Raw genomic sequence first — 26,623 nt, forward strand, 5'->3', positions numbered from 1 at the left:
GACCAATGCCTAAACCCTCTACCCCGCTACTTAAAGTATTCGTGCTCGAAGAAATCCAATGACGCCCCAGCTCTGCCAGAGGTCCCGCTCATCGTTCTCACATCGCAGTACACACTACAACGGAGGATACAATCGTTATGTCTGCGAAAATCTTCCTGTAAGCATCCACAACTTCATTTTTGAATGTCACACTGACCCAGAAATAGAACCGGCGTGACAGGTGAACTCACAACCACGTTGAAGCCTTGGAAGATGAGCAATCAACTAAGACTGGTATAGGTTTTGTGGGAGGAGAAGCTTTCTATCAGCTTTATTCCAAACACCCAGACTTTGAGTACACGCTTTTGCTGCGAAACGAGGAAAGAGGCAAATTGTTTCTTGAAAAGTACCCGCCAAAGGACAATGTCCATTTGGTTTACGGTAGTCTGGACTCGAAGGATATCATTGAGAAGGCAGCAGCAGACGCGGACGTCGTAGTCCGTAAGTATTTTGTTGCTTAGTGCCTGATATCGCCAGAATTTTACCATTCATCTTCATACAGATACGGCAGACTCTGCAGATGATGAACCATCTGCCCGAGCCATCGCAAAAGGCCTGGCTAGTAGTCATACGGCAGAAAAGCCCGGATACTGGATTCACGTGTCGGGCACGATGCTCATCGCCGGCCTAGACAAGTCTGAAGACGAGAAATTCCGTAGGGACACTTTGCACGATATAGACGACGTCGTCCTCATTACCGACGAGCTACCAGACAAGTGTCCTCACCGTCCAATCGATAAGCTGGTCCTCAATACCAATGGAACCTCTTCAGGAGCCATCAAGACCCTCATCATCTGCCCGCCGACCATATACGGCCAAGGACGCGGACCCGTCAACCAGGGCAGTATGCAGGTTCCAGGCATGACGCGATTCACGCTCACCCACGGCTACGCGCCCATTCTGCCCCCAGGCACCGCCGAATGGGACCACGTGCACGTCAGCGATCTTGGAGCCGCCCTCACATTGGCCGTCGAGGCAGCGACGGACTCATCGAAACGCGACAACCCAGAGATCTTTGGACCGCACGCGTATTATTTCCTCGAGAGCGGCGCACACGTCTGGTCCGACATCGCCAAATTCATAGCAGCCGAGGCCGAGAAGAAGGGTCTCCTGACGGACGAGACCCGGCCGCACGTCCGCGAGGTGACGGAAAAGGAGGTCGGTCATCCCAGCTGGGAGTTGCACTCGCACGGTATCGCGGCGCGGGCGAGAAAATATCTTGGTTGGGAACCCCGGGGTAAGAGTCTACTGGAGACCATCCCCGAGACTTTGGATATTGAGGCGGCCAAGTTGAAAAATAACTGATGCTTGCTGGTTGTGTCTATGCTAGTAGGCCGTCCCGTGCCTAGTTACATAGACTTGAAGATGCCCAAAGAGGCTGAATACGAGTCATCATGGACTTCTTTGTCACAGTGGCGATAGACCTACCAACAGTCTCGGCTAGGCAGTTGGGTTAGAGCTTGTCTCTCATACTATCTTATATGCAAGGGGATAATCATGGATCAGCTGATGAATCATTTGCAAGACGCGCCGCTGGTTCACAGTCGGGCGTTGGGGCGTGCACCTGTGTTATCGCATACAATCGGTGGTTGCGACAAAACTCTATGCTAAAATCAAGGAAGAGTCTCATTCTATCCGAGGATGCTAGTACTTAGCAGTGACTCCATTTGCCTCTATACGTGCGAACGTCCTTGGAGTGATAGTTGCTGGTTCAATACAGAGCTGACCAAGTCCTCCATGGATCGCCAATTGATTCCTAGATCGCGCCCTGCCCGACTGGTATCGGCAACAAGCCTCTGATGGAACGGCGGAGTAAGTTTCAGCTCGAGTTCGGGATATTCCTTCTTGACGAAATCCACCACGTGTTGCCATGTAAAGGCCTGACCCGAGAGGATATACTCTGTCCCGCTCGGCACATTCTTTTCCAAGGCAAGGATAAAAGCCCTGGAGACATCCCTCACGTCGACGCACGTCGGAGGGATCTTGGGCTGCTCCGACTGCAGAGACATCCAGAACAAGGCGTTCATGCCACCAATATCTTGCGCCTTTTGCTGCACTAGGCTGGGACCCAGCACAAATGTTGGGTGGAAGGAAATTGTGGTAAAGGCCGGCTGGTGTTGCTGGTTCCAGTTGCGGTATGCCTGGTGGGCCAGAGTCTTGGAGGCTTGGTACTTGAGGCTGTGGCCAATGAAACCTTCTGGCAACGGCCTTTCCAGGTCGACCGGAATAACTTCGCCCGTGTTGTCTATATCGGAAAAGGTGAAGGTTAATCAGCTTATCACTTACAAGCAAGGGCGCAAGTATAACGTACCAGTCACTGAAAAGTCCGGGGCGGCAAGAGCACCAAGGGGCATAAGCGACAAGACAGACGCCATGACAATGACTTTTTTGATCGTCGTGTGAGATTGAGCGGCCTCTAGAACCGCGACAGTTCCACGCTCGGCGGGCTCGACGTAGTCTGTCTTGATGTCGGAACCCCTGCCGGGCATGGGCGAAGCAAGGTGAAAGACATGATCAATACCCTCCAGAGCACCACGAATAGCTTCGACGTTGCTCAGGTCAGGAATGACAACGAAATCAAGTTGGGAAAGATATGGTGCCAAGAGCTTCTCCAGAGTTTGCTGCTGTTCTGGCTTGCGAATGCTTAAGCGCACACGGCAACCAGCTTTGAGAGCGTCTTGCGCAACATGGGAGCCAATGAAGCCTGTAGCCCCAGTGATGAAAATAGTCTCTGCCGCCATATTGAGCGAGAGCGAGATTAGTTGAGTAGACTAATTGAAATCTAGGTATGTAATGTCGAGATGTCATGCGATGCTGCTGAATCAATGCTATATATAGCCTACAAGAGTGACGCGATCATGCGCATGCATTTAAACAACTCACCATGGCTATCTTCGGACACTTGAAGCTTACAAACCAATTCTGGCAAATTTACGACAACTCGATCTGCGAGACTACACAGAGCCTCACATTCGGGTTTTGCGTGTTCATGGCGTTAGTAGTGTGCTATACTGCCATGCCATTAGCGGATTCTGGGCCTTCACCGACGCGCGTAGTCTTTAGCTTTGTAAGCCCCACGATCATAAATCAAATTAAGGAAAAGCAGGTGTGTCTGTATGAAAATAAACCACAAAATATGGAGTCGAGAATGATATAGGAGACTATATCAGGACAGTTTATTTGGGCGTGTTTTTGGCGGCGGACACCCTTAGGCGTACGCCCGCAGCCCCGCAGCAGTCACCAACCAGTTACCACACGTTTGGCGATCCCGAGGCCCCGTTAAGAATTTGAGATTATGTGATCCCGAGAAATCGCACCCCTCCAACCCATCCCCCTTTGGAAGCATAGTCGCGTGTTGAATTTGAGTTTGATTTGTGAACCAGAGTCAGTAATTGATATCCGTTGCATTTTGCTTATCACATTTCATCAATATTGCCTCATGATTCATCCTTGGCGTCGGCAGTTTGGTGACAGCTTTGCTCGGCTCCGAATGCCACTAAGATGGGCACTACTTGGAACATGTTGGTTATAAAACATGTTTATCCAGGTTCATGAATGCTTCCATTCAGCAAATACAAGAAACGACACAACATTTGTGGCACTGCACTTTATACACCAATCTATCTTGCTATTCAGAAATTTGAAACAATGCCTCTCTGGTTGATATACCACACTGACGACACTTTTGTCGACAATGAATCCAAGGCCGCCTTGTCTCGGGACATAACCAAATTCTACACCAACCTGAGCCTCCCTGCCTTTTATGTCGTGGTCAACTTTATCAAGCTCAACGGCAACGACATGTGGGTGGGCGGAGAGCCGCGGTCGGGCAAGCCGTTTGTTCGCATCACCATTGACCACATTGCCATTCACGTCCCCGACGACGACGCCATCTATCATCGCACCACGGCCCGATTCGACGAGCTTCTCAAGCCCCACGTGGCCGACAAGGGATACAGTTGGGAGTTCCACGTTGACGAGACGGAGCGCAGGCTGTGGAAGGTCAATGGGTTCATCCCGCCTGCTTACAAGAGTGCCGGAGAGCAGCTCTGGGTCAAGGAGAACAAAGCAGTGCCGTATGAGTAATTGCATGCGACTTATTATTGGCTGTTGAAATGGGGCTCCTTTATACATGCCAAGCTGATCAATGGGTTCTATGCTATACGGTAGAGTCTTGGTGTTACTACTGAACCATTTGCTTTCCTCCACCTATCCTTGTCCATGAAAACTAAGAATTCATCTCTTTGGAGATTAAGAGTGGCTGTAATGTGATTTTCCATGATTCTGTGAATAGTTTAGACTATAATCATGACAGTGCAAAGTTTAGTTCTCTTGAAATGACTACACGCAACTATGTGTTGGAAGTATACGTTGTGGATGCATTGCAAGCTTGGATTGAACTGACGCATAAGCGTGGCCATTGGAGCGTATTGAATATGATCGTCTCGCGTCGCACGGGGAGTGCTCCAATGACCAGTAAACATCAATTCTACGACATGGGAAACAATCATGGCCCTGTATCATTACCTACCTAGATAGTCTAGGCTCCCTAGCTGTTGCTAGCTACATTTGGTACCCTGTCACTCTCCTGCACATGTGTAAGCCCTGAGCCTCCGACCACTGAGAGATGCCTCTTGCCAGCCTGCATTAGGCAGCCGCCGAGACGGATAAAGATAATTCATGCCCGGCCAACAGCATTTATGATTATGATTATTTTATCTTTTAATTGTGTCTCCTACGGGCTTCGCATCTATTTACCAATTGGCTAAAGTATCCATCGAGATGAATTCCACAGCCTTGGCCAACTGTGGTGATGATTCGTTCGGCCCCAGCGTCAGCTCCCAGGACTGTCGCGGCGGCTTCGACCTCACCTGTGAGCAAGGCTCCCATCATCTCCACGACCGTGACGCTTCAAGATTTTCTGATGCAAAATAGTGTTATTCGAAGAGAGCATATTGGCAATTTTGCCAGCCGCAATCTTTCTTCTCGTCACGCCCTTTCGCGCTTCTCGTTTGGTTCGCCAAACACGCAAACTAAAGCTCAATGCTCTGTACGCGGCCAAATTATTGGCGACGGCAGTCTACGTGGGCCTACAGCTTACGTTGCTCGTGCTGTCAAGTGACTCCAGCATTCGCACCCACGCCACGATAGCCGCAGCATCCCTGACCTTTGTTTCTGCGCTGATGCTTGCGCCTCTGTCGCATCTCGAGCATGGAAAATCTTCCCGGCCATCATTTCTCATCAGCTTCTACCTTGGGTTTACTGCCATCTTGGATATAGCCCGTGTTCGCACACAATGGTTCCTGCCAAACAATCGCAGCGTCGCTGCAGTTTTGACTGTGTCACTAATTGTCAAATGCCTTCTCTTGACATTGGAAGAAATGGGAAAGCGATCGCTTCTACCCGGCACGAGGAGCGGCAACATCTCGCTTGAAAGCACGAGCGGCCTCTTCAACCGCAGCACATTCTGGTGGCTCAATTCATTATTATTACAAGGGTCCAAGAACATCCTAGACACTGATGCGCTGCCTCCGATCCGAGAGAAGCTTGCATCAAACAGGTTGGGCGAGACCTTGCAGTCCAACTGGAAGAATTGTGAGGCTTTGAACATCGCATAAAAGAAATCAATGCTAAAGAATCATAGGCAATCAGAATAGAAGACACGCTTTGGCCTGGGCGTGTACCTGGGGGTTTCGATATGAGATAATGTTGATTGCGGTTCCCAAGTTTTGCTACGTCGCACTGAGTCTCAGTCAGACGTTCCTGATTCGGCAAATGGTCACATGGGTCCAGAACAGCGATGCTGCCTCCTCGAATAACACCGGCTATGGTCTAATTGGTGCTTTTGCCTTTGTATACATTGGTTTAGCTGTGAGAAGACCAGCACGAAATCCAAACTTCAACCGGGCTAACTATCCAATATTAGTTGACCATGGGCTGGGCATCGCATCTGACCTATCGTTTGATGACCATGATGCGCGGTTCGCTCATCACCATCATCTATGACAAGATGGCAACGCTCCCAATGGCTAGCAGCAATGACTCGGCTGCGATGACCTGTAAGTAGATGCCAATATGCTGTATATAATAGCAAAGGATCCACTTCTAGGGAGCCAAACGTGCCCAGTGCGAAGAATGACACGCAAGCTCCTTGCCCTGATACACTAGCTAACTCAAGTTCGTACAGTAATGGGAACAGACGTGGCAAGAATTGCAGAGACATACAATTTCTTGTTGATTGACGCACCCCCAGCTCTCGTTCAACTTGGAATAGCGCTGTATCTGTTGTACTCTCAGCTAGGTGCAGTGTGTATCGCCCCCATTATCGTTACAATTCGTGAGTAGCCTAGGATCCACGCCATCTTTGGTCTCATCAAGCGTGATTAACAGTACATCCAGTCTCCACAGGACTCTCAACTCAACTTGCTGGACTTATTGGACCACGACAAAAAGCATGGATCCAAACCATGCAAAAGAGAATCAACTTTACATCCGAGATTTTGGGATTCATGACTAATATTAAGATGCTCGGACTTGCCAATAAAATGGCCTCCAACATTCGCGATATGCGACAGGATGAGATGGAAACATCAAAAAAGTTCAGAACAGTACAGAGTCTAAATATTTCTTTAGGTAAGTAGGTTCGTTCATACATGGTTGTGTGTTTGAAATTTAATCACTTTTCAGTCAACATCCCACCAAGCTTCAATCGATTTTTCATCTTTGCGGCTTACGCAATAGTTGCTCATGTCAACGGTACTGGCGATCTGTCAGTAGCACAAGCGATCACGGCTTTGGCAGCTCTGTCACTGCTTAGCACTCCATTGTCGACGCTTCTTGTAGCAATACCGACAGGTTGGGGTGCCCTGAGTTGCTTCACTAGGATTCAAGAATTCCTTGTCGAAGAGTCGCGCATTGACCCGCGATCGACATACTCTGCCATGTCAGGAAGCTGGGAACAAACAGAGACTCAGCCCAGTAACAGTCTGCTGCAGGCCGCCAAGATCCGCGTGAATCATGCGAGTTTCGGCTGGTCCGCCTCAAAGCCGGACGTCGTGAGAGATGTCACCAGTTCAATCAAAGGTGAGGCGGTGCTAACCATTGTCATTGGCCCGGTCGGCTGTGGTAAGTCTACTTTGCTCAAGGGCCTCCTTGGCGAGAGTGCCCGAGCCTCAGGGTCGGTTCATGTCTCGTCGCTCGAAATCGCCTACTGCGACCAGACGCCATGGATCAGCAACTGTTCAATCCGTGAAAACATCATTTTCGGCTCCGAGTTTGATGCAAACTGGTACAATACTGTACTTCAGGCTTGTACGCTACACGTTGATGTAGCCGATATGCCAGGAGGCGATTCGGTTATTGTAGGCAGCAAGGGCGTCAAGCTTAGTGGAGGCCAGAAGCAGCGTTTGGTGAGTTACAAACGACACTTGATACTCTTTGTGGTGGGAAGATATCCTAAGATTGGCTACCTAGTCAATCGCTCGTGCTCTATACTCCCGAAAGAAACTCGCAATACTTGATGATGTGTTCAGTGGCCTAGATTCAGCTACAGAGGATTCGGTTTTCCGAGGCGTGTTTGGGCGAGATGGCCTTTTCAAGAAAATTGGGACAACTGTCATCTTGGCCACACATTCTGGTGAGTGCGAGAGCTTTCTAATGCATGCTTTGCTTTTTAAGTTGACCGTCAATAGTCAAGCATATTCCCCATGCCGACTTCATTATTGCTCTGAATAGCTCGGGAGAGTTGGTCGAACAAGGCTCCTTCATCGAGCTAAATGTTCCTGGAACGTACACATACGGTCTTCAGGTAAAGGTTGAGCGGGGTCTTGCTGATAAGGAGCACGGCAACAAGGAGACTGTCACAAACAATAAGCCCGAGGCCGCACCTGCGACCAAAGAGAGCGCTTCAGATGAGAGCCGCCAGACAGGTGACTGGACAGTATACAAATACTATATGCAGGCACTGGGTCCCATGAAGTTGTTAATCTTTGTGCTCCTAGTAGTCTCGTATTCCGTGGTTAATGCCATGGGAAGTGAGTCCCGACGCACGCCTGGCCAAGCTCAAGACTTTGCTAATCATATACAGGTGTTTGGGTTAATTGGTGGGCATCGAGCAACGAGACCAGTACTGATACAAGACTCGGATACTGGTTGGGAATCTTTGGATTCCTGAGTTTCATGGAGGTGCTGCTCATGACCGCTGCAATCGCGTACGTGGATTTATTACTTTGTGATTGCCAGAGCCAGTATGCTAAAAGTCACAGCTTCCTATGGATCGTCATTGTCCCGAACTCCGGATCTTCCTTGCACAAGGCACTACTTGGAGCTGTAATGAGGTACGATGGTGCAAATTGCGCATCATGAAGCGCTACTAAACAGTCTCTAGTGCACCACTTTCATTCTTTTCCAAGACTGACACAGGAGTCTTGACGAACAGGTGACAGTCTTCGATATGTATCACAAGATACTTGGACTAATATTATTGTAGGTTTAGCCAAGACCTTCGCCTTGCTGACATGACTCTTCCTGGATCTATTATCAATGTCACCTTCCGTGAGTACTCAACTCCTTTCGATCAAATCACTCACTCATTACTGGTCAACAGAGTTCGCAGGTTGCGGTGTCGTGATTGCACTTGCTGTCTCTGCTGTTGGCTACTTTGCTGCGGTCTTACCGTTTATACTCGTGACGCTGTACTTTATTCAGAGATTCTACCTCCGAACATCTCGACAGTTGAGATTGCTCGAGTACGTAAAGCAACCCGCACGATCCAAAATAACAAGAGCTTATTCATGTTCAGGCTAGAGGCAGCGGCGCCACTTTTCACACACTTTACCGAGTCTTTGGACGGTTTGACTACAATCAGGTCCTTTGGGTGGACTGCCGTCTTTGCAGAAAAGAGCCGGCATTTACTTGACCGTTCGCAGAAGCCGTATTATCTCCTCTTTTGTATCCAGAGGTGGCTTGTTCTCGTGCTGGACCTGATCGTGGCCTGTCTCGCTATTATACTTGTTGGCTTAGCTGTCGCTCTCCACACCCGCGTGGACCCTGGATTGCTGGGTATTGCCTTGGTCAACATGATATCGCTCTCACACTCCTTGACGAGCCTTGTGCAATATTGGACCATGCTTGAAACCTCGCTTGGCGCCATCGCGCGGATCAAGAACTTTGCCGAGGAGACTCCGGCGGAGAAGTCGCCCTCCGAGCAAAAAAGGGAGCCCAGTGCAACGTGGCCCGAAACTGGCGCTTTGAGGTTTCAGCATGTACATGCAAGCTACAGGTAGGCAAGCCTCATGTAACGCCATAAGCTTTACGGTTGGTCTAGTGCTAACACGCAGAGTCGTATAGCGAAGAATTGTCGCCCGTCATTCAAGATGTCAGCTTTTCCATCAAAGGGGGCGAAAAGCTCGGCATTGTGGGAAGGACCGGAAGGTGTGTTCAAATTTCTCTTCCCTCTTTCAATTGAAAAAGCCCAAAGAAAGCTAAACTGACCAATTCATAGCGGCAAGAGCTCATCAATACTTGCTATCTTACGTATGATCGATGTGGTCTCTGGTGAAATTATTCTTGATGACATCGACCTTGCGGGCGTAGACGGATCCGTTATTCGACAGAAGCTAAACTGCTTGACTCAAGACCCATTCTTATTCCCGGGTACGCTGCGGGACAACATGAAGCCGGTAGATGAGGTGACGGATGAAGCGATCATCTCTGCCTTGCAGAAAGTTGATCTGTGGACGCTCATCGAGAACAAGGCTGGCGACAACGTTTCGGCGGGATCTGGCGTGTTGGACTACACAATAGATAAGGATTTCCTCTCCCATGGCCAGCGCCAACTGTTCTGTCTTGCCCGGGCCATGCTCAAGCCTGGTAGGGTGCTGATCCTAGATGAGCCTACCAGCAGGTAAGGCACTTTCAGCTCTAAGATTTCTGGCTAGCATCTTCAGACTGTGCCAGAACCATACAAAACGACATACTGACGAAAATTTCTAGTGTTGACCTCGAGACAGACGCCAAGATGCAGGAGATTATCCGCGCCGAGTTCAAGGATCATACTATTATCGTGATTGCCCACAGGTTATCTAGTATACTGGATTTTGACCACGTTGCGGTGCTAGATGCGGGTCATCTCGTGGAATTTGGAAAGCCAGCAGATTTGTTAGAAATTCCCACTAGCAATTTCACCAGGCTATATGGTGGAAGGGCCCAGTGAAGAAGAGGGCACAGAAGATACTAGTTGTTCTTGGCCGATTATGTCACTATCATCCTGTTGCACTGACATAGTCAATACCCACCGCAGATCACCTGCCCAGGTAAATTAGCTCCTTAGCATCTCTATTTTGTACATCGTAGATCAACTAAGACATCTTTCTATACTTATAAAATCACATCTTCCCCCTCACACATTGGCTCAGGTGAGACCAATGTCGTAATCTGGTACAGGCGACAGTGTCAAGCCATTCTGGATCGCTGAGTACTTCGGAACTCTATAGATGACGGTGTTCAAGTAAGGAACGCTGGCAAGCACGGAAGTGACATCCTACTCATGTCTTCGTTTGTCTAATTTTGAATAAAATTATTCATATTATGTTTTACATGAATTGAGCATCGACTATACATCAAGAGATAAATTACATCAAGAGATAAATAAGAAGCCAAGAACGGTCAATACACTTCAACTAGTGACTTGCATTTCCCCCGACGACTATCCCAGCATTCGCTAAAGCATGGCAACAGGCGTAATGCGCAATACATTCCGCACAAGCCCGCATCAGATGGCATTTAAGGTAATTCGCCCCTTTCAGGACTGTCTCGCCAGCCAACGCCCCAGGTGCTTGTATATTGTAATGAAAGAATGCCTGGCAACGCATACAGCGCGCTCTAGGCTGGAAGCCCGGACATGTCAGAGGCACGGCGAGCTCGTGCGGATGATTGGCGTTGTGAAAAACCCTGAAGGCGCCGCGTAGGTTAATGACGCCCTGACGGGCGTTGGTGCGGGCGGCGAAATTAGTTGGGACCGGGAGCGCGGCAATGGCATTCTGGTAATCGAGACGGACTTGAAGAGATTCCGCCGTAAGCCCCATGGGGTCCCTCATGCCGCCGACACCATTCCAGTTGAGCCGTCGCAGTGGCTGTCGGCACGCCCTGGCCCAGTTTTGAAGAGAGCTAAAAGATCCCCATTCGTCCTGTGATGTCGTGATGACAATCGTCGGTACTTGTCCTACTGCGCCTCCGTTGGAGCCCGTGCAGACAAATACGGTTTTGGCGATGCCCTTGTTATAGCAGTCCCACCATCCGTTTATGGCAGGCCCTGCGGGGCGAGGAAGGTTGGCGAGGTTCATGGCCTGCGCAAGAGCAGTGAAGGCGGCTGACGAGACGGAGAGAGAGGCCATCAGCAGCTGATACGTCGTCGAAAGTGGAGGGAACTTCAGACTCACCCATGTTGTTGCAGTTTGGGTTCCTTGCTACAATTCTGCACAGGAGCTCCACGGTGCCGAGTCCAGACTGTGGCGGCGTTGGCACACCCGGCGCGTTTGTATTGTCGAGGTTGTTGAGATAGTTGTTATAATTCGGATCTAGCAAAACGTTGGCCACGGTCATGCCCTGCAGATGACTGGTGGCGACAAGCGTCGCGAAAGTTATATTCTGCATGTTGGCCACGAGCGCGCCGTATGCGACCACAACGGCGGGTGGTGCACCTCCGGCAATCAGCAGTAGAATAGCACCTCTCACAGTGTCGAGAGCGAGATAGTTCAAGTAGATCAACATCTTCACCAGCTCTGGGCCATCGAGGGCTGATCCCACAAGCGGCGGTGCTCCGGGCCCAGCAGCGCCCACGTTGTAACATGCCTGGATCGCATTGAGGGCATCCCGAGACAGGACGGAGAGAGTTTCCGCAGCAGACTGTGCTGCCGCGTATTGCCTTAGTATGTTTCCAAAAGTGAGTGTCTGCTGGATCTGATGTCTACCAGGAGCAAGATTGACGTGGTAACGCCCTGGCTCTGACCAGACAGGCATGTCTACAACAATGTGTATAGGGCAAATGTGGATAGATTGATAGTGGGTTACAATGAATCAGAACAAAAGCGAGAGCTTTGTATCCTGCTGAAGAGCAGGGAAGGAAGAAGATCACGTTGAGCAAAGACGTAGGGAGTGTCTAATGCGGCGTGATAGCAAATATGGCGAATCGTGGGCGTGGCACTGCAATATAGAACGATGCTTCACAACTACATGGATATCCTCTAGATAGCCCTGTACACCAAGAGATTTGGTCTCATGCTAATCACCGCGTGATAGCTTTAGATGACCAAGACGCCGTTACTGTGTCTATGAGATGCTCGATCCGGAGCTGAGCGTCACACGCACAATTAAGGCGGTAAGCCTTATTGGGTTCTTCAGCTCACCCCCTGTTTTTGAGGGTTGATACATATTCACAACCGATGTGTTAAGATCATCAAACGAGGTTCGAGTTTCAGCTCACCACGTCTACATGGCATTTTTGTTAGTTGCATTTTACATGGTAAGATGTGAATGACACGCTGGGTAGAGACAAAATACCCCGGGAGTGAGTTTAAGCCAGGGATCTTTCAGACCGCCAGGGGATATGTCTAGGGGGGCGATGTGCCGAATTGGAGGCGTTTAGCCAGCCACAGTTCCTCCACCCCCGGACCGTGCCGTCATCGGCATAGCGGCGTGACCATTTTCATCCAAGGTGACGTATTTGGAAAGTGCCTTATGGGACAGATTACTCTATGCGGACGATTTTTTTACGTGACTACCGAATAGATGCATGACTAACCCGATAGTCTTTGCTAGCCCGCGAGAACCTTCAAAAGCCACAGCGCTTAATAGTCAACGGCAGTTTTCTTCGTTCAAATGGACTGAAACTTGTACAGAACTCAATCTTGTTCAGCCAGCCATCTGGACAAACCTTCAGGAGGAGGATTCTAATGTTCAACAGCAATTTGCCGCGCGATGTATTGATTTACTAGTCCAAATTCGCTTATATAAGCAGGAGTATATTGCTGTCAACACTCTTTCTACCATGTATGTTCCATCAACTCCACATCATCCAGAAAGCGCACGTAGGTACACAGGGTTGTTCTTAGTACCAAAATCAAAATGGCTTTCAACATTCTCCAAATCAAAGCAACACCGCAATTCAACACGCTTAACAGCAACTACACCAATGCCCTTCCCAAGAACAAGACCAACATCATCTGGGCCCCTGGAAACAACGCTCAACTGGAAGAATCTACCACGGGTTCCAACCGTTGCGTCACATTTCAACTCACAAGAGAGCCTGTGAGTGGACAATGGGCGCCCGTGCCAATCCTTGTCAGTGGCATCGCTCCGGTGATCGCGACCTGGTACGTCCCACCGAATCAGGGGCCTCCCGCTACTTTCAAAGTCCAGGTCAAACTTGATGGGCGAGACTGGATCCTCTCCACCGACGATATCCAGGTCACTTCCCCTACAGCGGTTAGTATCGAGACCAAATCTATGAGAGTTCTGCAGCAGGTCTTTGATATTCCTATGCGCATCAGTGGTGATTGGACATGGGCAATCCAACGAACTGACAAGACAGGATGTAAGTCGAGACCCTATCCGTGGGGGGGTGTAAGCCACACCTGAATACTAACCATAAGTTTGCAGTCCCTGAAGTTCTGATGGCAGACAAGACCCGTCTCGAGGTTTGTTTCGTCTTCGGTGCTCTCGCTCCTACCGGGCCATGGGATCCGGATGCACTAGACCCAAGCCAACCGACCCGGCCAGATTTCAAGGACAAGTACTACATTGACCTCTTTCGGCTCTTCTTGCCTTCGCAATGGGAGCTTATTGATGAGCTTGGCAGAGGTAAGAGTGTGGATGACCAACTGGCCTGGTATCTCAGGCGAAACATGAAAGTCATCTGGAGTCTGGGCCTGTCCGAACAGCCCTCGGAGTTCCCAAAACGGCGCCCTACGCTACTCAGCACGGCAGGCCTCATGGGCCCTAGCAGCTTCTATCTTGTCCCGGTACCCGGTCTCGCCACTGGCGAAGGCGCAGCTAGCTTCAACTCGCAGTTTGGTGGCCTTTTTGACCTCCCCCGCTTCATGAGCAACTCCTTTGGGTACTGCACGGCGCTGGATCTAGCCGCACTCGTGCAGCTCTGCGTCAGCCTGGTGCGTGACGGCGATGGTAAGGAACTCCTTGACTCCCATTGGGTGGCTAGCACTGGCAACAAATCTCTCGGTGTGCACCATTGGGGTTACATCAACCCAGGCACCTTATTTGGCTGGCCAGGCTACCCGGACTGCAACTCGCCGGTGTTTTCTGGCGGGGGTCTCCCGTCGTACCTGAAGCCCGAGGCCTTTTCCATGAGAAGGCCGCTCGACTGGCATGCGTGGATCGAGGTCCAGTTTCCCGGATCCAATACGAGGACCGTATTGGATGCTTCGCAGGCCTTTGGATCCCCGGGCAACTTGCAGCTCGTGGATGGCAAGCTCTCAAGAGAGGCATACCTCAATCTCAAGATGGATCCAAGTTGGCCAAGTCCGGCTCGTTTGCCGCCAAGAACACCGGCTCGGCGTAACATGGATGCAGTCTACTTTTGTAAGCTCTTTACTCCCATCTCCCATGTACTATTTGTGTCGACCCTTGACGTTCTTCTCCACTCCCATTGTCCCTTTGGACGGAGGAATTTCAATACTCTCAAGTGGCTGACTAGATCATCCGTCCATTAGACTGGTCGCCCCAGACCCAGCCATTTCGGATTGGCGTCTTTGGGATCTCCGAAACTGGCAGACTTATGTCAGCGGCTTGAGGCGCCAAGGCTGAAAATCTTAGCCTAAGGAGGCTTTGCAGATATGTACCGTATTTGGACAGCGCATAAGGAAAGGAGGGAACTAGGGGTCATAATATATCATATTTACTTTGTCGCACCAAACCACTGCACTAGCTGAATAAACTGTAAAGCTCCACACAAAGAACTAGCCTAATAGTGGATATGTATACGTTCAACAGACTTATATCACTTTCAATTCAAAGGAACACTGTTCAAATACACTGACCAATGCAAAGTTTAGAATGGAGTGCCCGTGCTCTTATGTGATGAACTAGCGAAGAAATATATAATAATATATCTCTTCAAGATTGTCAAATGACCAGAGGTCAAAAGTCGAAAGTGATTTATTGTCAGGGAAAAATTGTCTTGGTCAAGATGCCGCACCAAGTTACGAGTATGATGATTGCAAATAGAACAAGTCCATTAAAGGGATTTAAGTAGACCACACGATAGATACTCTAAAGCCAAAACAAATGAACACGGTCTTGGGAACTTCTCCATCAGGAAACGCCCATGAGTTCCTCGGACACATTAATTTCCAAGATTCCCAAACGTTATCTCACCTGAGCCAAAATATGAAAGCGAAGATGTGATCGAAGGAGCCTAAGAAGGATGTCTGAGTTGGCCCTACGATCGACAAAAGAGAGGGTCCTAATATACCCAATCAGGTGAATGGCTATGTCAGTGCAACAACTTCTCACCCAGATTGCGCGGGATTCAAAGCTCTGCGAACATCCGCATCGGGTGCTGGCTGAGCCACGACCGGGGAATTCGCCTTTGTCGAAATCACCGTTCTCTCGACGTCAGCTAAATTAAGCTGGGGCGACTCAAGCCTCCACATCCTGACATTGGACATGATCATGGCACTGTCAAAGTCGCTGCCCGACGTGAACAGAACGGGCTGGTCTGGGTCGCCAGGGGCGGACTCGACCTGGCACCCCACGTCGGGGTCAATGGGGGCGCGGTTGTAGATGAGCCAGACGGATCTCTCTGCTGCTATCGCGTCCATGACGACGGCATAGTTTGTCGGTTGCAGCGGCCGTTGGTCAGGATTAATGTCCGTCTGGGGCCTGTCGGCCTCGGGGATCTCACCAATGTCCCGGATATCGTGAATAAGTAGTCTGCCCAAGACGACGACGTAGCGGGGAATGTTTCGGCTTGCTGCATCTTGCGCTTGAGACTTGAGTTCCACAACTAGGGGATGGCCCCTTGTGGTGGCGGACTCGGCTGTTGTGAGCTGGGGCTCGTCATCATCGTCATCAATGGGAACGAAGGGGCCCATGGACAAGGCCATATCGTCGGAGCCGACCATGAACTTGTACTTGCTGTCCTGTGCAAGGAGGATCACATTCTGGAGGATGTGGCCGAGCGCATGGCTGAGCTCGGTCATGGAGTTGAAGTCCCCCACGGAATTCTGTTGAATCATGGCCAAGACTTGTGCAGGCTCGTATTTCGGTGGCTTCGCCGGGCCCTGATTGATCGACCACAGCATATACTCTTGAGGGTCGACGTTGTAGTTGGCCAAGCGCTGGACGAAGGCTTGCATTCCTCCCTCTGTGACAAGCTACCTCATTAGAACTTGTCGACGACGATTGTGTGAATAAAAATCTGCTTTACGAACCATCAAAGATCGTGCCCACATCTGCACGAACCTGCTCAAAGAAGGGATTGGGCTGGCTCATCGCGTTAGGTTCTTCTTGGTTAATGATAACCTCGGTACCTTCGGTAATTGTTATTGGAATGCTTTTGGAAGATTGAAGTACAAATGAATTGTTTGTTCTTTTCGGCTGGAAGTGAAGGAGAAGAAGAAGAAGAAGAAGGAATAATCCAACGAATATGGCAGATGTGGAGCACGCGGCAAACGACCGGGGGCGAGAATCACCCTAGGTGTGCGCATAGTACCACCGTTGATCTTATTGATTGCCTGCACAATGTACGTGATATAAGGATTAATCAGGGTTCGAAAATAAATGACCCTTGTACAAAGTATAGTAAGTTATTCGGTAGTCTTAATATCCATGTCACTGTATACACACTATCAATAAATCTGACTGGATGAATCATTAATACGCATGCGCGCCGTTGACTCTCCATGGCAGATGTGGGGTTCCAGGCCCAGCCATTAGCCGTCGTTACAAGGTTTCTATAGTCCCCTGAATGCAACCATCACATCTCACTACTGGCGCTAGCCAGGCAAAGCGGTGAAGCTCCACTATGGTCAGCTAATAGGCTATTAGAATGATATAATAGATGCTTTGCAACAACAACCCTCAATGAGTCTAACAGTTAGGGGATGTGGCTACCTGAAGGCATGGATTTGACGGAGTCGCCGCCGACTTGTCACAACAATTCAGATCACCACTTTCATCGAGTTCAGCCCTCCTCAGCCTGTTAACCCCGTATGTTGACTTTGCCTCACGCCCAATCATGTCATTAAGCCGGGCCTCAAGATTGCGTGTCAACCCAAAACTCTCGGCAATAGAAGCTCATTTCACTGAAGATCTGAGGCCGTTGACGTTTATTGGCGAATAAAACATCACATAATGAACCAGGATATGAAAAAATGTGACCAGCTGGACTGAATTGTGATTGACCGAGATCCAAAATCGTGGCCAGCTGAACAAATCAAATAATGAACCAAGATGTAAAACAATGCGACCATCTGGACTAAATTGTGATCAACCGAGATGTAAAATCGTGGCAAGCTGAAAAATGTGAGACCGAACTCAGAGAAGAACGCGGCACGGACAAGTTCGACGTATCGAGACAACGGCTCCCAATCAGTATAGTGTGCAGACTCCATCGGGGGCACGCAGCCAGCCACTCCATGACCGAGCCGACAAGAGTTCAGACCGAGATATAATCACTCAGTATCTTGCTTATCCAGGACCATTGAAGCGATGTGCAAGGAGTATTTAGTCGCGACTCCAGCTCGTGAACCTGAACGAATCTTTCTCTCTTCTCTCTCACAGACAATCATCTTACTCCTGCTCTTGTAAAAGACCTCTTCACACACCTTCTACTTATCAATTTCTTCACAAACCAAATTCTTCAAAATGGGCTCTTACTCAGTCACCATCCAGCTCGGTAAGCTTTTCTCTCAAGAACACTTCAATTACCCTAAGCACATAACACCTTGAATTTTCTTTCTAACAAATTCCCAGACAATGCCTGGATTGATAACTTCAACAAGACTGGCATGAAGTTGTGTATGGCAAAGGCTACCAAGGACTCCAGCGGCAAGGAGTACTTCAACGTCATTGCCAAGACAGTTGGTATGATACCTAGATGGTTACTTTCTTCGCAACCTAGACCCAGTTGACTGACAGCCAGATACGATTGCTTGGATTAGACAGCGTTCAACCCCAAATGACCATTACTTGGGTCGAGGAGTACAAGATCGAAGCAACTGCCATTACTTTCAGCAAGGGCGGTAAGTACACAAAACATACGACCTTCTTTTCATCGTCATTAGCTAGTCATTTCGGCAGCTGGTGGCGATATCTCCTCTGGAAACGTCCGAGGCGCTGACTACTAGACAGCCCAGATCTCCGGCACGGCCGGGGCTAAGGACATCAACTTTGGCCAGACCTACCAGATTCAGAGCTGGAACAAGACTCAGGTGTTCATGGATACCCAGAATGTGGAGAAGGATTCCTTTGGCTTTGCCAACAACATTCCCTGCTCCATCATGCTGAGCATGAAGGACGGCAACAGCTTCGTGCCCGTGTACATCTCCGAGGAAGTCGTCATCCCTGGCATGACCACTCTCACCCCGATCCCAAAGGTGGTCTTTTGGTTCCAGAAGACTGTCGCGTCCCAGACCATGATTGTCAACACTTCGGGTACGCCCTGGTACGTCACGCCCACTGCGGGCTCCAACTCCACCATCAAGTATGACAAGAATGGAGTCTGGAGCCAGGTCCTTCAGTGAGCTTGTCGCCGAACAGCGGCAGATTATAGCGATCAGCCGTGCGCATGGTGAAGACGTGGGTGCTGAGTTGAGTTTCGGGGGCAGTCACTCATTTTTTTCCCAGCCCCTAGACTGTAGATCCAGAGACTTTGACATCATATAATTTAAATATATTTCTATTATATTTAAGAATGCTGGCTTTACAGTCACGATAACTTGTGTGCGTGTATTGTGAAAAGTTCAACGAATCGAATGACGAAAATGTGAAGAGTTTACCACCTGCATCACGCATGCTCGAGTCGAGAAGTGAGGCGTGGAGGAGTTGAGGTCTTGAGTCATTAGATATCTTGTAATTTGCTCGTACACCTAGCGCGGGTTCGGTAAGTATTCTGGGACCAGTTTCTCTCGGTGATCTGATACAATGTCGCAATATGCATGACAAAGGCGAAAGCGAGATATTGCCCGACCTGAAAAAGTCACCGTGTCCATAAAAGCACTAGTCATGATTCAAGTTTCTCTTTTCTGTCCTATCCCACTACGTGCTTCGCTCACCATTGTTCATGAATATGCTGGGTTTTCCCATCAACAGCCGGCGACCTTCCATCCTCGGTGATCTGGAACTCTGTCGATATAATAATCCCGCCTTCTGGCTTTTGAGACGACACTTTGCCTTGTTCCGTCAGGTCCTGCAGATTGACGTCCGTGGTCCTGCCAAATATAAACTCCTCGCTCGCACTCTGGGAAATGGTAATGGTATGTGAGTGCTTCTTCGCTATCGACGACGGCTCGCGGCGCCGGCTGGTGGTGTTTCGAGATCGAGCTTCACTACCCCCAATGGTTTTGAACGTGTGGTGCTTATTCGACGTCTTGTTGGATGAAAAGACGCTTCCAAAGAAGGGCCCTAGCCAGGCTCTTAGGAGTGGGAATAGTAAGGGCAGGTTGGTCGTGACTACCGAGGTGAAGGCCTCACGCGTACCCCATTCGCCGGATAACTGTGCACCGTTGACCGGGTCCTGTAGTTTTACATATACTTGATTAGAGAATTGTACGTATTCCAGAGGAGAAGCAAGGAAATTAACGGGCATAAAACAACAACATACTATCTCCACAAATACAGTCTTGAGCAGTGAGCAGACTAGTACGAATACACCGGCACCAAGCACCAATGTAGAGCCAATCTTCTTGGCGATCTTGAGCGTGGTCCCCCACAGCATTGGTAGTGGGATCATCATGAGATAGAGATCCGTTACAACGCTAGAAGAGAAAGTTGTCCAGACTATAGGGTCCGCTATGGCTCCTTGACAAGAGTCTGGGACCAGGTTATTACGCGAGAAAGAACCTCATGGAACAAGGCAAAAGGGATAGTTATACGTACTGCCTGGATCGGGATTGATCTGCCAGTATTTCTCGAGGGGCCGACAGCCAGCATATATGGCGATTATGGACGCCAAGAACGTGGCTCCAACCAGGCCAAAGCCAATCCATATATGTATGCGAAAACGACGGCCGAGTCCTTCCTTTACAAAACGACAACACGTTAGCGGGCCATGGAGGTAACCATATTTTCCGAGTTGAAGCCTTACTGTAAGTCGCACGTAGAAAACAAGGACTGCCATTTTTAATGTGCATATTAGACAGCAGTACGTGGTCCAGCCAACTCTGGAATGAAAAATGTTAGCCATTCGCTCTGCAACCCCGTTTCTAGGTGAATCATTCCGAGTGCGCATGAAAGAAGCGTCATGGAGCAGGGCTAGACCAATCTACGCTTGAGGTACTTACACTTGTATCTTGGAACCAAACACTCTCAGAGCAAATTCGACCGAGTCAGGATCCAGAGCTGCCCTTTGGGCGTCGGTCATGGAATTGTTGGCTAGCCCCTGCCCGTAGTTGACGGCAAACCAGGCCAGAGTCGACTGCGTCGTGTAGAGAACAATAGCCAGCCACACAATGTAGTCGTCTGCCCGTAGGTCCTTGAAACCCACAGTTTTGATGCGAGAATACGTCCTCAACACCGTGACGAGAACCCCAAACGAGTACAGCGTCCATAATTCCGTGTTAAAGGCACGTGTGGCAGCGGCAATGGCCGCAGCCTTTGCGGCCTGGGCCTCTGGGGATGTTTCTGACATTTGCGATCGGCGTCGAGTGGGTAAGTAGCTAATCGGGATCGAAATATGACAGAAGATGTTGACCAGATCGAAAGGTCAAGAAGGGCAAAGATTGACAGACCATCGGCGGGACTCCATTTCATCCTTTGACAGATCTGGGGACTTGAAGTCTTGTATATGCTGTGAAGACGGCCTCATCTTGTTAAAGTTTGCCAGCAAACGTATCAGATAGTTTCATCCTTTCCCCATAGAGCCAATGAGGGTGCCAAGTTAGTTGCAACTTCGGTAGCCAGGTTCGCTGGTCGGATTGAAAAGCCGGGCAAAACAAGGCATGCTGGTTAGTTGTTCGTACATGACAGGCATGAGCTAGCGTAACGGCTGCAATGAAACAAGGCAATTACAGAATTCAATAGCCACCGCAGTTTGAATTAGTAGAGGACACCAGCAGGGGTTTTGGAAAAGCATGCCTATGCCGAATGGTATCAAAGTTGTTCAGACCAGCAGCAGGGTTTATAAAACTTGATATCATTGCATAGTCTATCCATGTCCACAAGTCTGTTGACTTTGCAGCCTCAGTGATCACTTAATCACAAGTCCTGCATATATATTCCCCGGAAAGTTTACACATTCAAGAAATGTGGCTGCAGCGAGTGCGGACGGTCGATTCGGCAGTGGCGTCAACGATCAGCAGTTTCCGCCTCCGATGCAATGACACTCTAGTGTACCTGAATTATGTACATTGTATGCCTGTCGCGTGGTTTTGAATGCATCAGGGTTCTGATTGTCCCTCGAGCCAAGATTGCAGGCATCGTGCATTAGGCACTAGGAGATTTCACGGAGCCTCCCACGTGGTAGCATTCCCAGAAACGACTCAGTCCCAATCGGGGGTTTTGAGGCCTAGAATCGTAAGATGGCGATTCATGCAATGTCGCATCAAGTGAACGGGTCCCTTTGGCTCCGACCCCCGGGCAAGGTCCTCGATGTAAGTGAAAATGGTACGCTGCTCGATTGAACTTTTTGAATAAGCAATCAATTGTCAGCGGATCACCCAAACTCCAACGAGCCATGGCATGAGAGCTCAGCTTGTGTTAGGATTTATTACAATACAAAAAGAAAGCGAGGCATTCGTGTACTCTTGGGCCCTTTTGTTTTGCCAAGGGTATACTTATCGCACTGGCCGCTAGTCTCGATCAAGGCCCCGATGTAATCGTACAGGGATTGCTGTTAAGCTTGTATGCAGCTTGCGCAGGGTCAACAACCAGGGACGGCATAGACAATCATTTCCGCGACTGCGTCCCTTCTCCACGTGGGACCCTGCCAAAGCGACAAAATAGGGTTCATGCTGCTCGCTGAGAGGAGGTCTAGGCCCGGATACGGGGTTTAAACGAAGCGATACAGGATAACCGGCTGGCAAGTTGTGAAGCTGAGGAGACTAGAGGCAATGCATCACACGATGAGGGGAGCACCCGCATGGCCACACTAATTCACGCTTTGGGGTTGCTGTCTTGTACTTAAGAGACGACTTCGTTATCTGCCTTGTTGATGTTTCTCGGCTGCATGCTTTGTTTCCAGCCACCAGGTTGTGTCATTCCTTCTTTTTGAAAGTCTTTTTCGATCGCTACTCTATCTTTACCCACCTGGCATGTATCACACACACTTGAGGGTCGCGGCCCTTTTCGCTACCGTTGTTCACGGTGTTACATGCAGCGTCAACTATACCGAGCTGCAAGGGCAACTATCCAGCGCTGCTTCCATCTACTTGCCGGGATCGGCTGCATTCGATGATGCAGTAGCACGATGGTCCAACTTGAGCACCCCCACGAGCAACGTGGTTGTCGTTCCAGTGACTGAGGACGACGTCGTCACGACGGTTTGTTCTCCTCCACATTGTCCCCCGGAATATCTCGGTAGGATCTGTTTCTCACATCTGCATCTTGTAGATCAAGTTCGCAAACGAAAATGGAGTACCATTTCTGGCTACTAATGGTGTGCACGGTTCCATCACGACTTTGGGTCAAATGGCATCTGGCATCGAAATTTATCTGAGCCAGTTGAACAGCATTGAGATTGCTGCAGACGGTGAAACGGTCAAGATCGGCGGTGGCGTTCGCTCCAGAAATCTGACGGATGCGCTATGGGCTGCAAACAAGCAGACAGGTAAGTGGCCGGGGTTTCAATCATACCCTAGAGTGACTAGGTACTTACATTTTTGCAGTTACTGGAACCTGCGAGTGCGTTAGCTACCTTGGGCCGGCACTTGGAGGTGGGCATGGCTGGCTTCAGGGCCATCATGGTCTGGTCTCCGACCAGTTCGTCTCTTTGAATGTTGTATTGGCCAACGGCAGCTTGGTCACCGTTGACGAGAGCTCTGATCTCTTCTGGGCCATGAAGGGCGCCGGGCACAACTTTGGCATTGTTACCTCGGTGACTTCCAAGATCTATGACTTGGAGAAGCCAAACTATGCCGTCGACACTATCTTCTTTAGTGGTGATCAGGTCGAAGAGGTCTACCAGCTCGCAAATGAGTTGTGGATCACCAATGGTACTATGCCTGATGACCTCAACAACTGGTCTTACTGGTTTTACGACCCTACTATTGACGCTGACAAGGTAACATGACCCTACATCTGCCAGTACAATCGCAGCTTCACGTGCTCTTTGACTGACATGTGGACAGCCTGTGATTGCCATGTACATCATTCAGGAGGGAGTCGACGTGGTTGACACGGCTTACACCCAACCTTTCATGAATCTCGGCCCCATCATGAGCCAACCTCAGAACGGCACCTACCTAGACTTGGCTGCGTGGACCGGAATCTCCTTGTCGGACGGCCCCTGCCAAAAGACGGGCAACGCCAACCCCCGCTTCCCCATCTATCTCAAGGAATACAGCCCGTCCGCTCAAGCCCAGGTATACGAGCTATTTAGACAGGCCACTACCAACGATTCCACCCCCTTCAGCGGAGCTCTCTTCATGTTTGAAGGCTACTCCCAGCAAGGAGTCAAAGCAGCTGCCGACGACGCCTCGGCCTTTGCTTACCGCTCTGATAACCTCCTTGTTGCACCACTGCTCACTTATGCTCCTACGGGTCCCGAGGTGGAGCAGGCGGCGTATGATCTTGGCAACCAAATCCGCGATATCCTGTTCCAGGCTAGCGGAGAGAGCAGCCTGCACACGTACGTCAATTACGCGTATGGAGACGAGACGGCTTCGGCCTGGTACGGAAGCGATGCGAGCCGCCAGGACCGCCTACGAGCCCTCAAGTCGGCCTATGACCCTTCGGCCGAGTTTAGCTTTTATGCCCCGATTGTTTGATAGAAGGAATCCAGAAGCTGAGACCTAGATATTGATGCTCAATTAGTGTTATAAAAGAATACCATGCAGAGAATGTCACGCGGCGCACCATTAACAGGACCATATCCTCCGTGAACTCGATAACCGTCCCCAGAAGTGAAACTGCGTAAACCATGTTCGTGTGAAACCTTGACACACACCCCGACCTTTCGGGGAGATCGAAGAGTAAATAAAATGGTTGTACGACCCATTCTCTCCAGCGTTCAAGTGCTCGTTAGCATGCGTACGAAAATAATAATAAAAATAGCTAACCAGTGATAAGCTACAAGTCGCTCATGTAACAAGCACGTAAAAAGTCTAAAGGCGATATTTATCTGACAAAACCGCGGATTAATCTGCTTAATGTTGTATTCTTGCTTCAATCTGCTTGTTAATTATATTGCATCATTATAGCATTTGCCACGGGCAATGTGTCAAAATGTAGGAATAAGTGGAGCGCTTCTCCACGCATGTATATATCTTTGACCATCCAACCTCTGTTGGATGTGAACAACTCAACTAATACATCAACTATTACCCATACCTATCATATCTTTTCACACAATGGCCGATATATAAAGTTGTTAGCTAAAAAACCTTCAGTAATGAGAGCAACTTTGAGAATGGCCTTTGTATCGTTATGTCATCTCCCTCTCAACTTATTCTATTTGGGAAAACAGCGCGTCCTATGCTCCCGTGAACGTCCGACTGAGAATACAAATCGTCGTCTTTACCCTGACCCAGCTTCTCACACTCTATGCGACGCCATGTTTTGTCTTGATTCTGTACAGCCGTGATCCGCTGTCCGTAATCGCCCGTCAGGGCCCCTCGTCCAGCAATTCAAGTTGATTAGGTGCATGTTTTTGGTGCGCCGTTTTGAAGAGTGGAAGTTTTGATATGCGACAGAGGCCAAACCCGCCGTGACAATAAATACGGCAAGACCGAATATTACCATTGCCGCTCTAAATCTCTTGAATGGTCGCCATGGAACTCGGATTTCGATGTTTCCGAATTCGTCCATATCGATTCCGCGCCATGGCGGCGCCTGGTAATCCTGACGCGACTTGACGAGGCCTGGCTCGAACAGCACGTCGCCCGCGTGGAGGAAACACAAAGGCGGCGGCGCTAACAAACCGCTGCTTTTAATAGTGTGAGCCGTCCACGCGAATAGTGACTCGTCGAGTTGGGCGCCGACGGCCGTCCCGGCGATAAAAATCTCGCGTTGTAGACGTAAGAACTCTTTCTCGCCCCCAAGCCCATAGCGCGGGTCGAGAAAGACATTAAAAAGCCCGAGTGCGCAGTACGAGATATCCTCGGGGTAAGTTGTTCTCCGGCGAGCGAGCCAGCCCATCTTCTGCGCCGTGCTGGCAGTGCGAAAGTCGCGGAGCAGGTGTTCATGCGAGATACCTGTCGCCTGCGTGATATCATCGGCCAGCTCCTCCTTTGTCCCCATATAGCGCCAATCGCGGTCAAAGAACCAGACCTGCCTCGGTGCGAGAAGCTCTTGCAGCGTCCAGCCACGTTCAAACCACTGGGAAGTACGAAATTGTTCGTGGCTGCCGACCGGGTCTTCGGCAGCATTCCACGTGACGTCAAACAGGTAGACATAGCAGACTTCCGAGTTTTGGTACCATTTGAACATGGAGTTCATGGCCGCTGAGAGCTCGCGGATGTCCTGTTTGTTGATACAGACGGTATCTATCCAAATGTGATTTATCTCTGGGTTCATGGCTCGGACCGTCTCACAAGCGCCGGCGATCTTGTACACCGATGCCACGGTGTCTGGTCCGACATTCTCATCGGCGCCCGCGGCTGTCTTGGGCACGGGATTCGTGGGGCCAGGAGCTTGGAGTTGAGACTTGGAGACCAGCTTCAAGTCGGGATAAACGACCTCTTCGCCCACCCATCGGTGTGAGAGAATTGCATAAGGCGGTAACTGGGACGACTGTCTTTCAAATTGATCTTTCCACCTACTGACTTCATAGGTGAGGTTGCTCACTGTTTTGTCGAAACCTGACTCAACTACCAGGCTGTCGACGGACACATTTATCAAACGCATTATTGTACCGAGATACTAACAAAGTGTTCGTCCATTCGGGTGTCAAAGGGAATGCTGGGGGGTTAGTGAAGCTGAACCTTGGCCCTCCTGACGTAAAGGGGCCTCACCGCCTTAAATAGACCTATCCGGACTTAGAGCAGCCTTGTAACTACTAGGTACCTGTTCGCCTTGCCCAATGTTACATTAGGCTCTGACATAGCCTCCCCTATTACCAAGTCTTTGCGGTGACTTCGCTTGTAAGGAATCTAATTAGTAGCGTCAGAAAAGCAGCATGGAAGCCCTTCCCTCGGCCTCAGCCACACAGTTGCGCGTGCGGCGCACTTGGGGTCAGCTGCGCTGATGTGAA

The 26,623-nt window shown here is 49.8% G+C and overlaps 11 protein-coding genes across 11 annotated transcripts; 6 read left to right on the forward strand and 5 right to left on the reverse strand.

Annotated features, from left to right (window-relative positions):
• Window positions 1–137: 137 nt before the first annotated feature.
• PFICI_06267 (uncharacterized protein) lies at window positions 138–1,344 on the forward strand (the record flags this gene model as incomplete). The annotated part of the gene is made up of 4 exons (XM_007834848.1): window positions 138–157; window positions 207–220; window positions 280–480; window positions 542–1,344. The coding sequence occupies 4 exons, from the start codon at window positions 138–140 to the stop codon at window positions 1,342–1,344; spliced, it is 1,038 nt and encodes a 345-aa protein (XP_007833039.1).
• Window positions 1,345–1,712: 368 nt separating this feature from the next.
• PFICI_06268 (uncharacterized protein) lies at window positions 1,713–2,780 on the reverse strand (the record flags this gene model as incomplete). The annotated part of the gene is made up of 2 exons (XM_007834849.1): window positions 1,713–2,284; window positions 2,351–2,780. The coding sequence occupies 2 exons, from the start codon at window positions 2,778–2,780 to the stop codon at window positions 1,713–1,715; spliced, it is 1,002 nt and encodes a 333-aa protein (XP_007833040.1).
• A 907-nt stretch (window positions 2,781–3,687) lies between these two features.
• On the forward strand, window positions 3,688–4,125 carry PFICI_06269 (uncharacterized protein; the record flags this gene model as incomplete). The annotated part of the gene is made up of 1 exon (XM_007834850.1): window positions 3,688–4,125. One exon carries the CDS (start codon window positions 3,688–3,690, stop codon window positions 4,123–4,125), a length of 438 nt encoding a protein of 145 aa, XP_007833041.1.
• Window positions 4,126–4,821: 696 nt separating this feature from the next.
• PFICI_06270 (uncharacterized protein) lies at window positions 4,822–10,252 on the forward strand (the record flags this gene model as incomplete). The annotated part of the gene is made up of 18 exons (XM_007834851.1): window positions 4,822–4,912; window positions 4,975–5,634; window positions 5,684–5,910; window positions 5,966–6,098; window positions 6,227–6,376; window positions 6,439–6,672; window positions 6,727–7,448; window positions 7,513–7,675; window positions 7,731–8,072; window positions 8,126–8,249; window positions 8,304–8,375; window positions 8,426–8,476; window positions 8,528–8,592; window positions 8,645–8,786; window positions 8,840–9,319; window positions 9,388–9,471; window positions 9,542–9,943; window positions 10,033–10,252. The coding sequence occupies 18 exons, from the start codon at window positions 4,822–4,824 to the stop codon at window positions 10,250–10,252; spliced, it is 4,362 nt and encodes a 1,453-aa protein (XP_007833042.1).
• A 466-nt stretch (window positions 10,253–10,718) lies between these two features.
• Window positions 10,719–12,057, reverse strand: PFICI_06271 (uncharacterized protein; the record flags this gene model as incomplete). The annotated part of the gene is made up of 2 exons (XM_007834852.1): window positions 10,719–11,407; window positions 11,478–12,057. 2 exons carry the CDS (start codon window positions 12,055–12,057, stop codon window positions 10,719–10,721), a joined length of 1,269 nt encoding a protein of 422 aa, XP_007833043.1.
• A 1,104-nt stretch (window positions 12,058–13,161) lies between these two features.
• PFICI_06272 (uncharacterized protein) lies at window positions 13,162–14,765 on the forward strand (the record flags this gene model as incomplete). Its single annotated transcript, XM_007834853.1, has 2 exons — window positions 13,162–13,630; window positions 13,696–14,765. The coding sequence occupies 2 exons, from the start codon at window positions 13,162–13,164 to the stop codon at window positions 14,763–14,765; spliced, it is 1,539 nt and encodes a 512-aa protein (XP_007833044.1).
• Window positions 14,766–15,563: 798 nt separating this feature from the next.
• On the reverse strand, window positions 15,564–16,412 carry PFICI_06273 (uncharacterized protein; the record flags this gene model as incomplete). The annotated part of the gene is made up of 1 exon (XM_007834854.1): window positions 15,564–16,412. One exon carries the CDS (start codon window positions 16,410–16,412, stop codon window positions 15,564–15,566), a length of 849 nt encoding a protein of 282 aa, XP_007833045.1.
• Window positions 16,413–17,922: 1,510 nt separating this feature from the next.
• On the forward strand, window positions 17,923–18,800 carry PFICI_06274 (uncharacterized protein; the record flags this gene model as incomplete). Its single annotated transcript, XM_007834855.1, has 4 exons — window positions 17,923–17,953; window positions 18,031–18,141; window positions 18,219–18,299; window positions 18,409–18,800. 4 exons carry the CDS (start codon window positions 17,923–17,925, stop codon window positions 18,798–18,800), a joined length of 615 nt encoding a protein of 204 aa, XP_007833046.1.
• Window positions 18,801–19,327: 527 nt separating this feature from the next.
• On the reverse strand, window positions 19,328–20,905 carry PFICI_06275 (uncharacterized protein; the record flags this gene model as incomplete). Its single annotated transcript, XM_007834856.1, has 5 exons — window positions 19,328–19,792; window positions 19,880–20,088; window positions 20,155–20,296; window positions 20,363–20,438; window positions 20,559–20,905. 5 exons carry the CDS (start codon window positions 20,903–20,905, stop codon window positions 19,328–19,330), a joined length of 1,239 nt encoding a protein of 412 aa, XP_007833047.1.
• Window positions 20,906–22,526: 1,621 nt separating this feature from the next.
• On the forward strand, window positions 22,527–24,200 carry PFICI_06276 (uncharacterized protein; the record flags this gene model as incomplete). Its single annotated transcript, XM_007834857.1, has 4 exons — window positions 22,527–22,754; window positions 22,825–23,041; window positions 23,100–23,494; window positions 23,562–24,200. The coding sequence occupies 4 exons, from the start codon at window positions 22,527–22,529 to the stop codon at window positions 24,198–24,200; spliced, it is 1,479 nt and encodes a 492-aa protein (XP_007833048.1).
• A 766-nt stretch (window positions 24,201–24,966) lies between these two features.
• On the reverse strand, window positions 24,967–26,277 carry PFICI_06277 (uncharacterized protein; the record flags this gene model as incomplete). Its single annotated transcript, XM_007834858.1, has 1 exon — window positions 24,967–26,277. One exon carries the CDS (start codon window positions 26,275–26,277, stop codon window positions 24,967–24,969), a length of 1,311 nt encoding a protein of 436 aa, XP_007833049.1.
• Between the last annotated feature and the right edge of the window lie 346 nt (window positions 26,278–26,623).

This window comes from Pestalotiopsis fici (genome assembly GCF_000516985.1).
Source record: "Pestalotiopsis fici W106-1 unplaced genomic scaffold PFICI_Scf_4, whole genome shotgun sequence".
NCBI classification, from domain to species: domain Eukaryota; kingdom Fungi; phylum Ascomycota; class Sordariomycetes; order Amphisphaeriales; family Sporocadaceae; genus Pestalotiopsis; species Pestalotiopsis fici.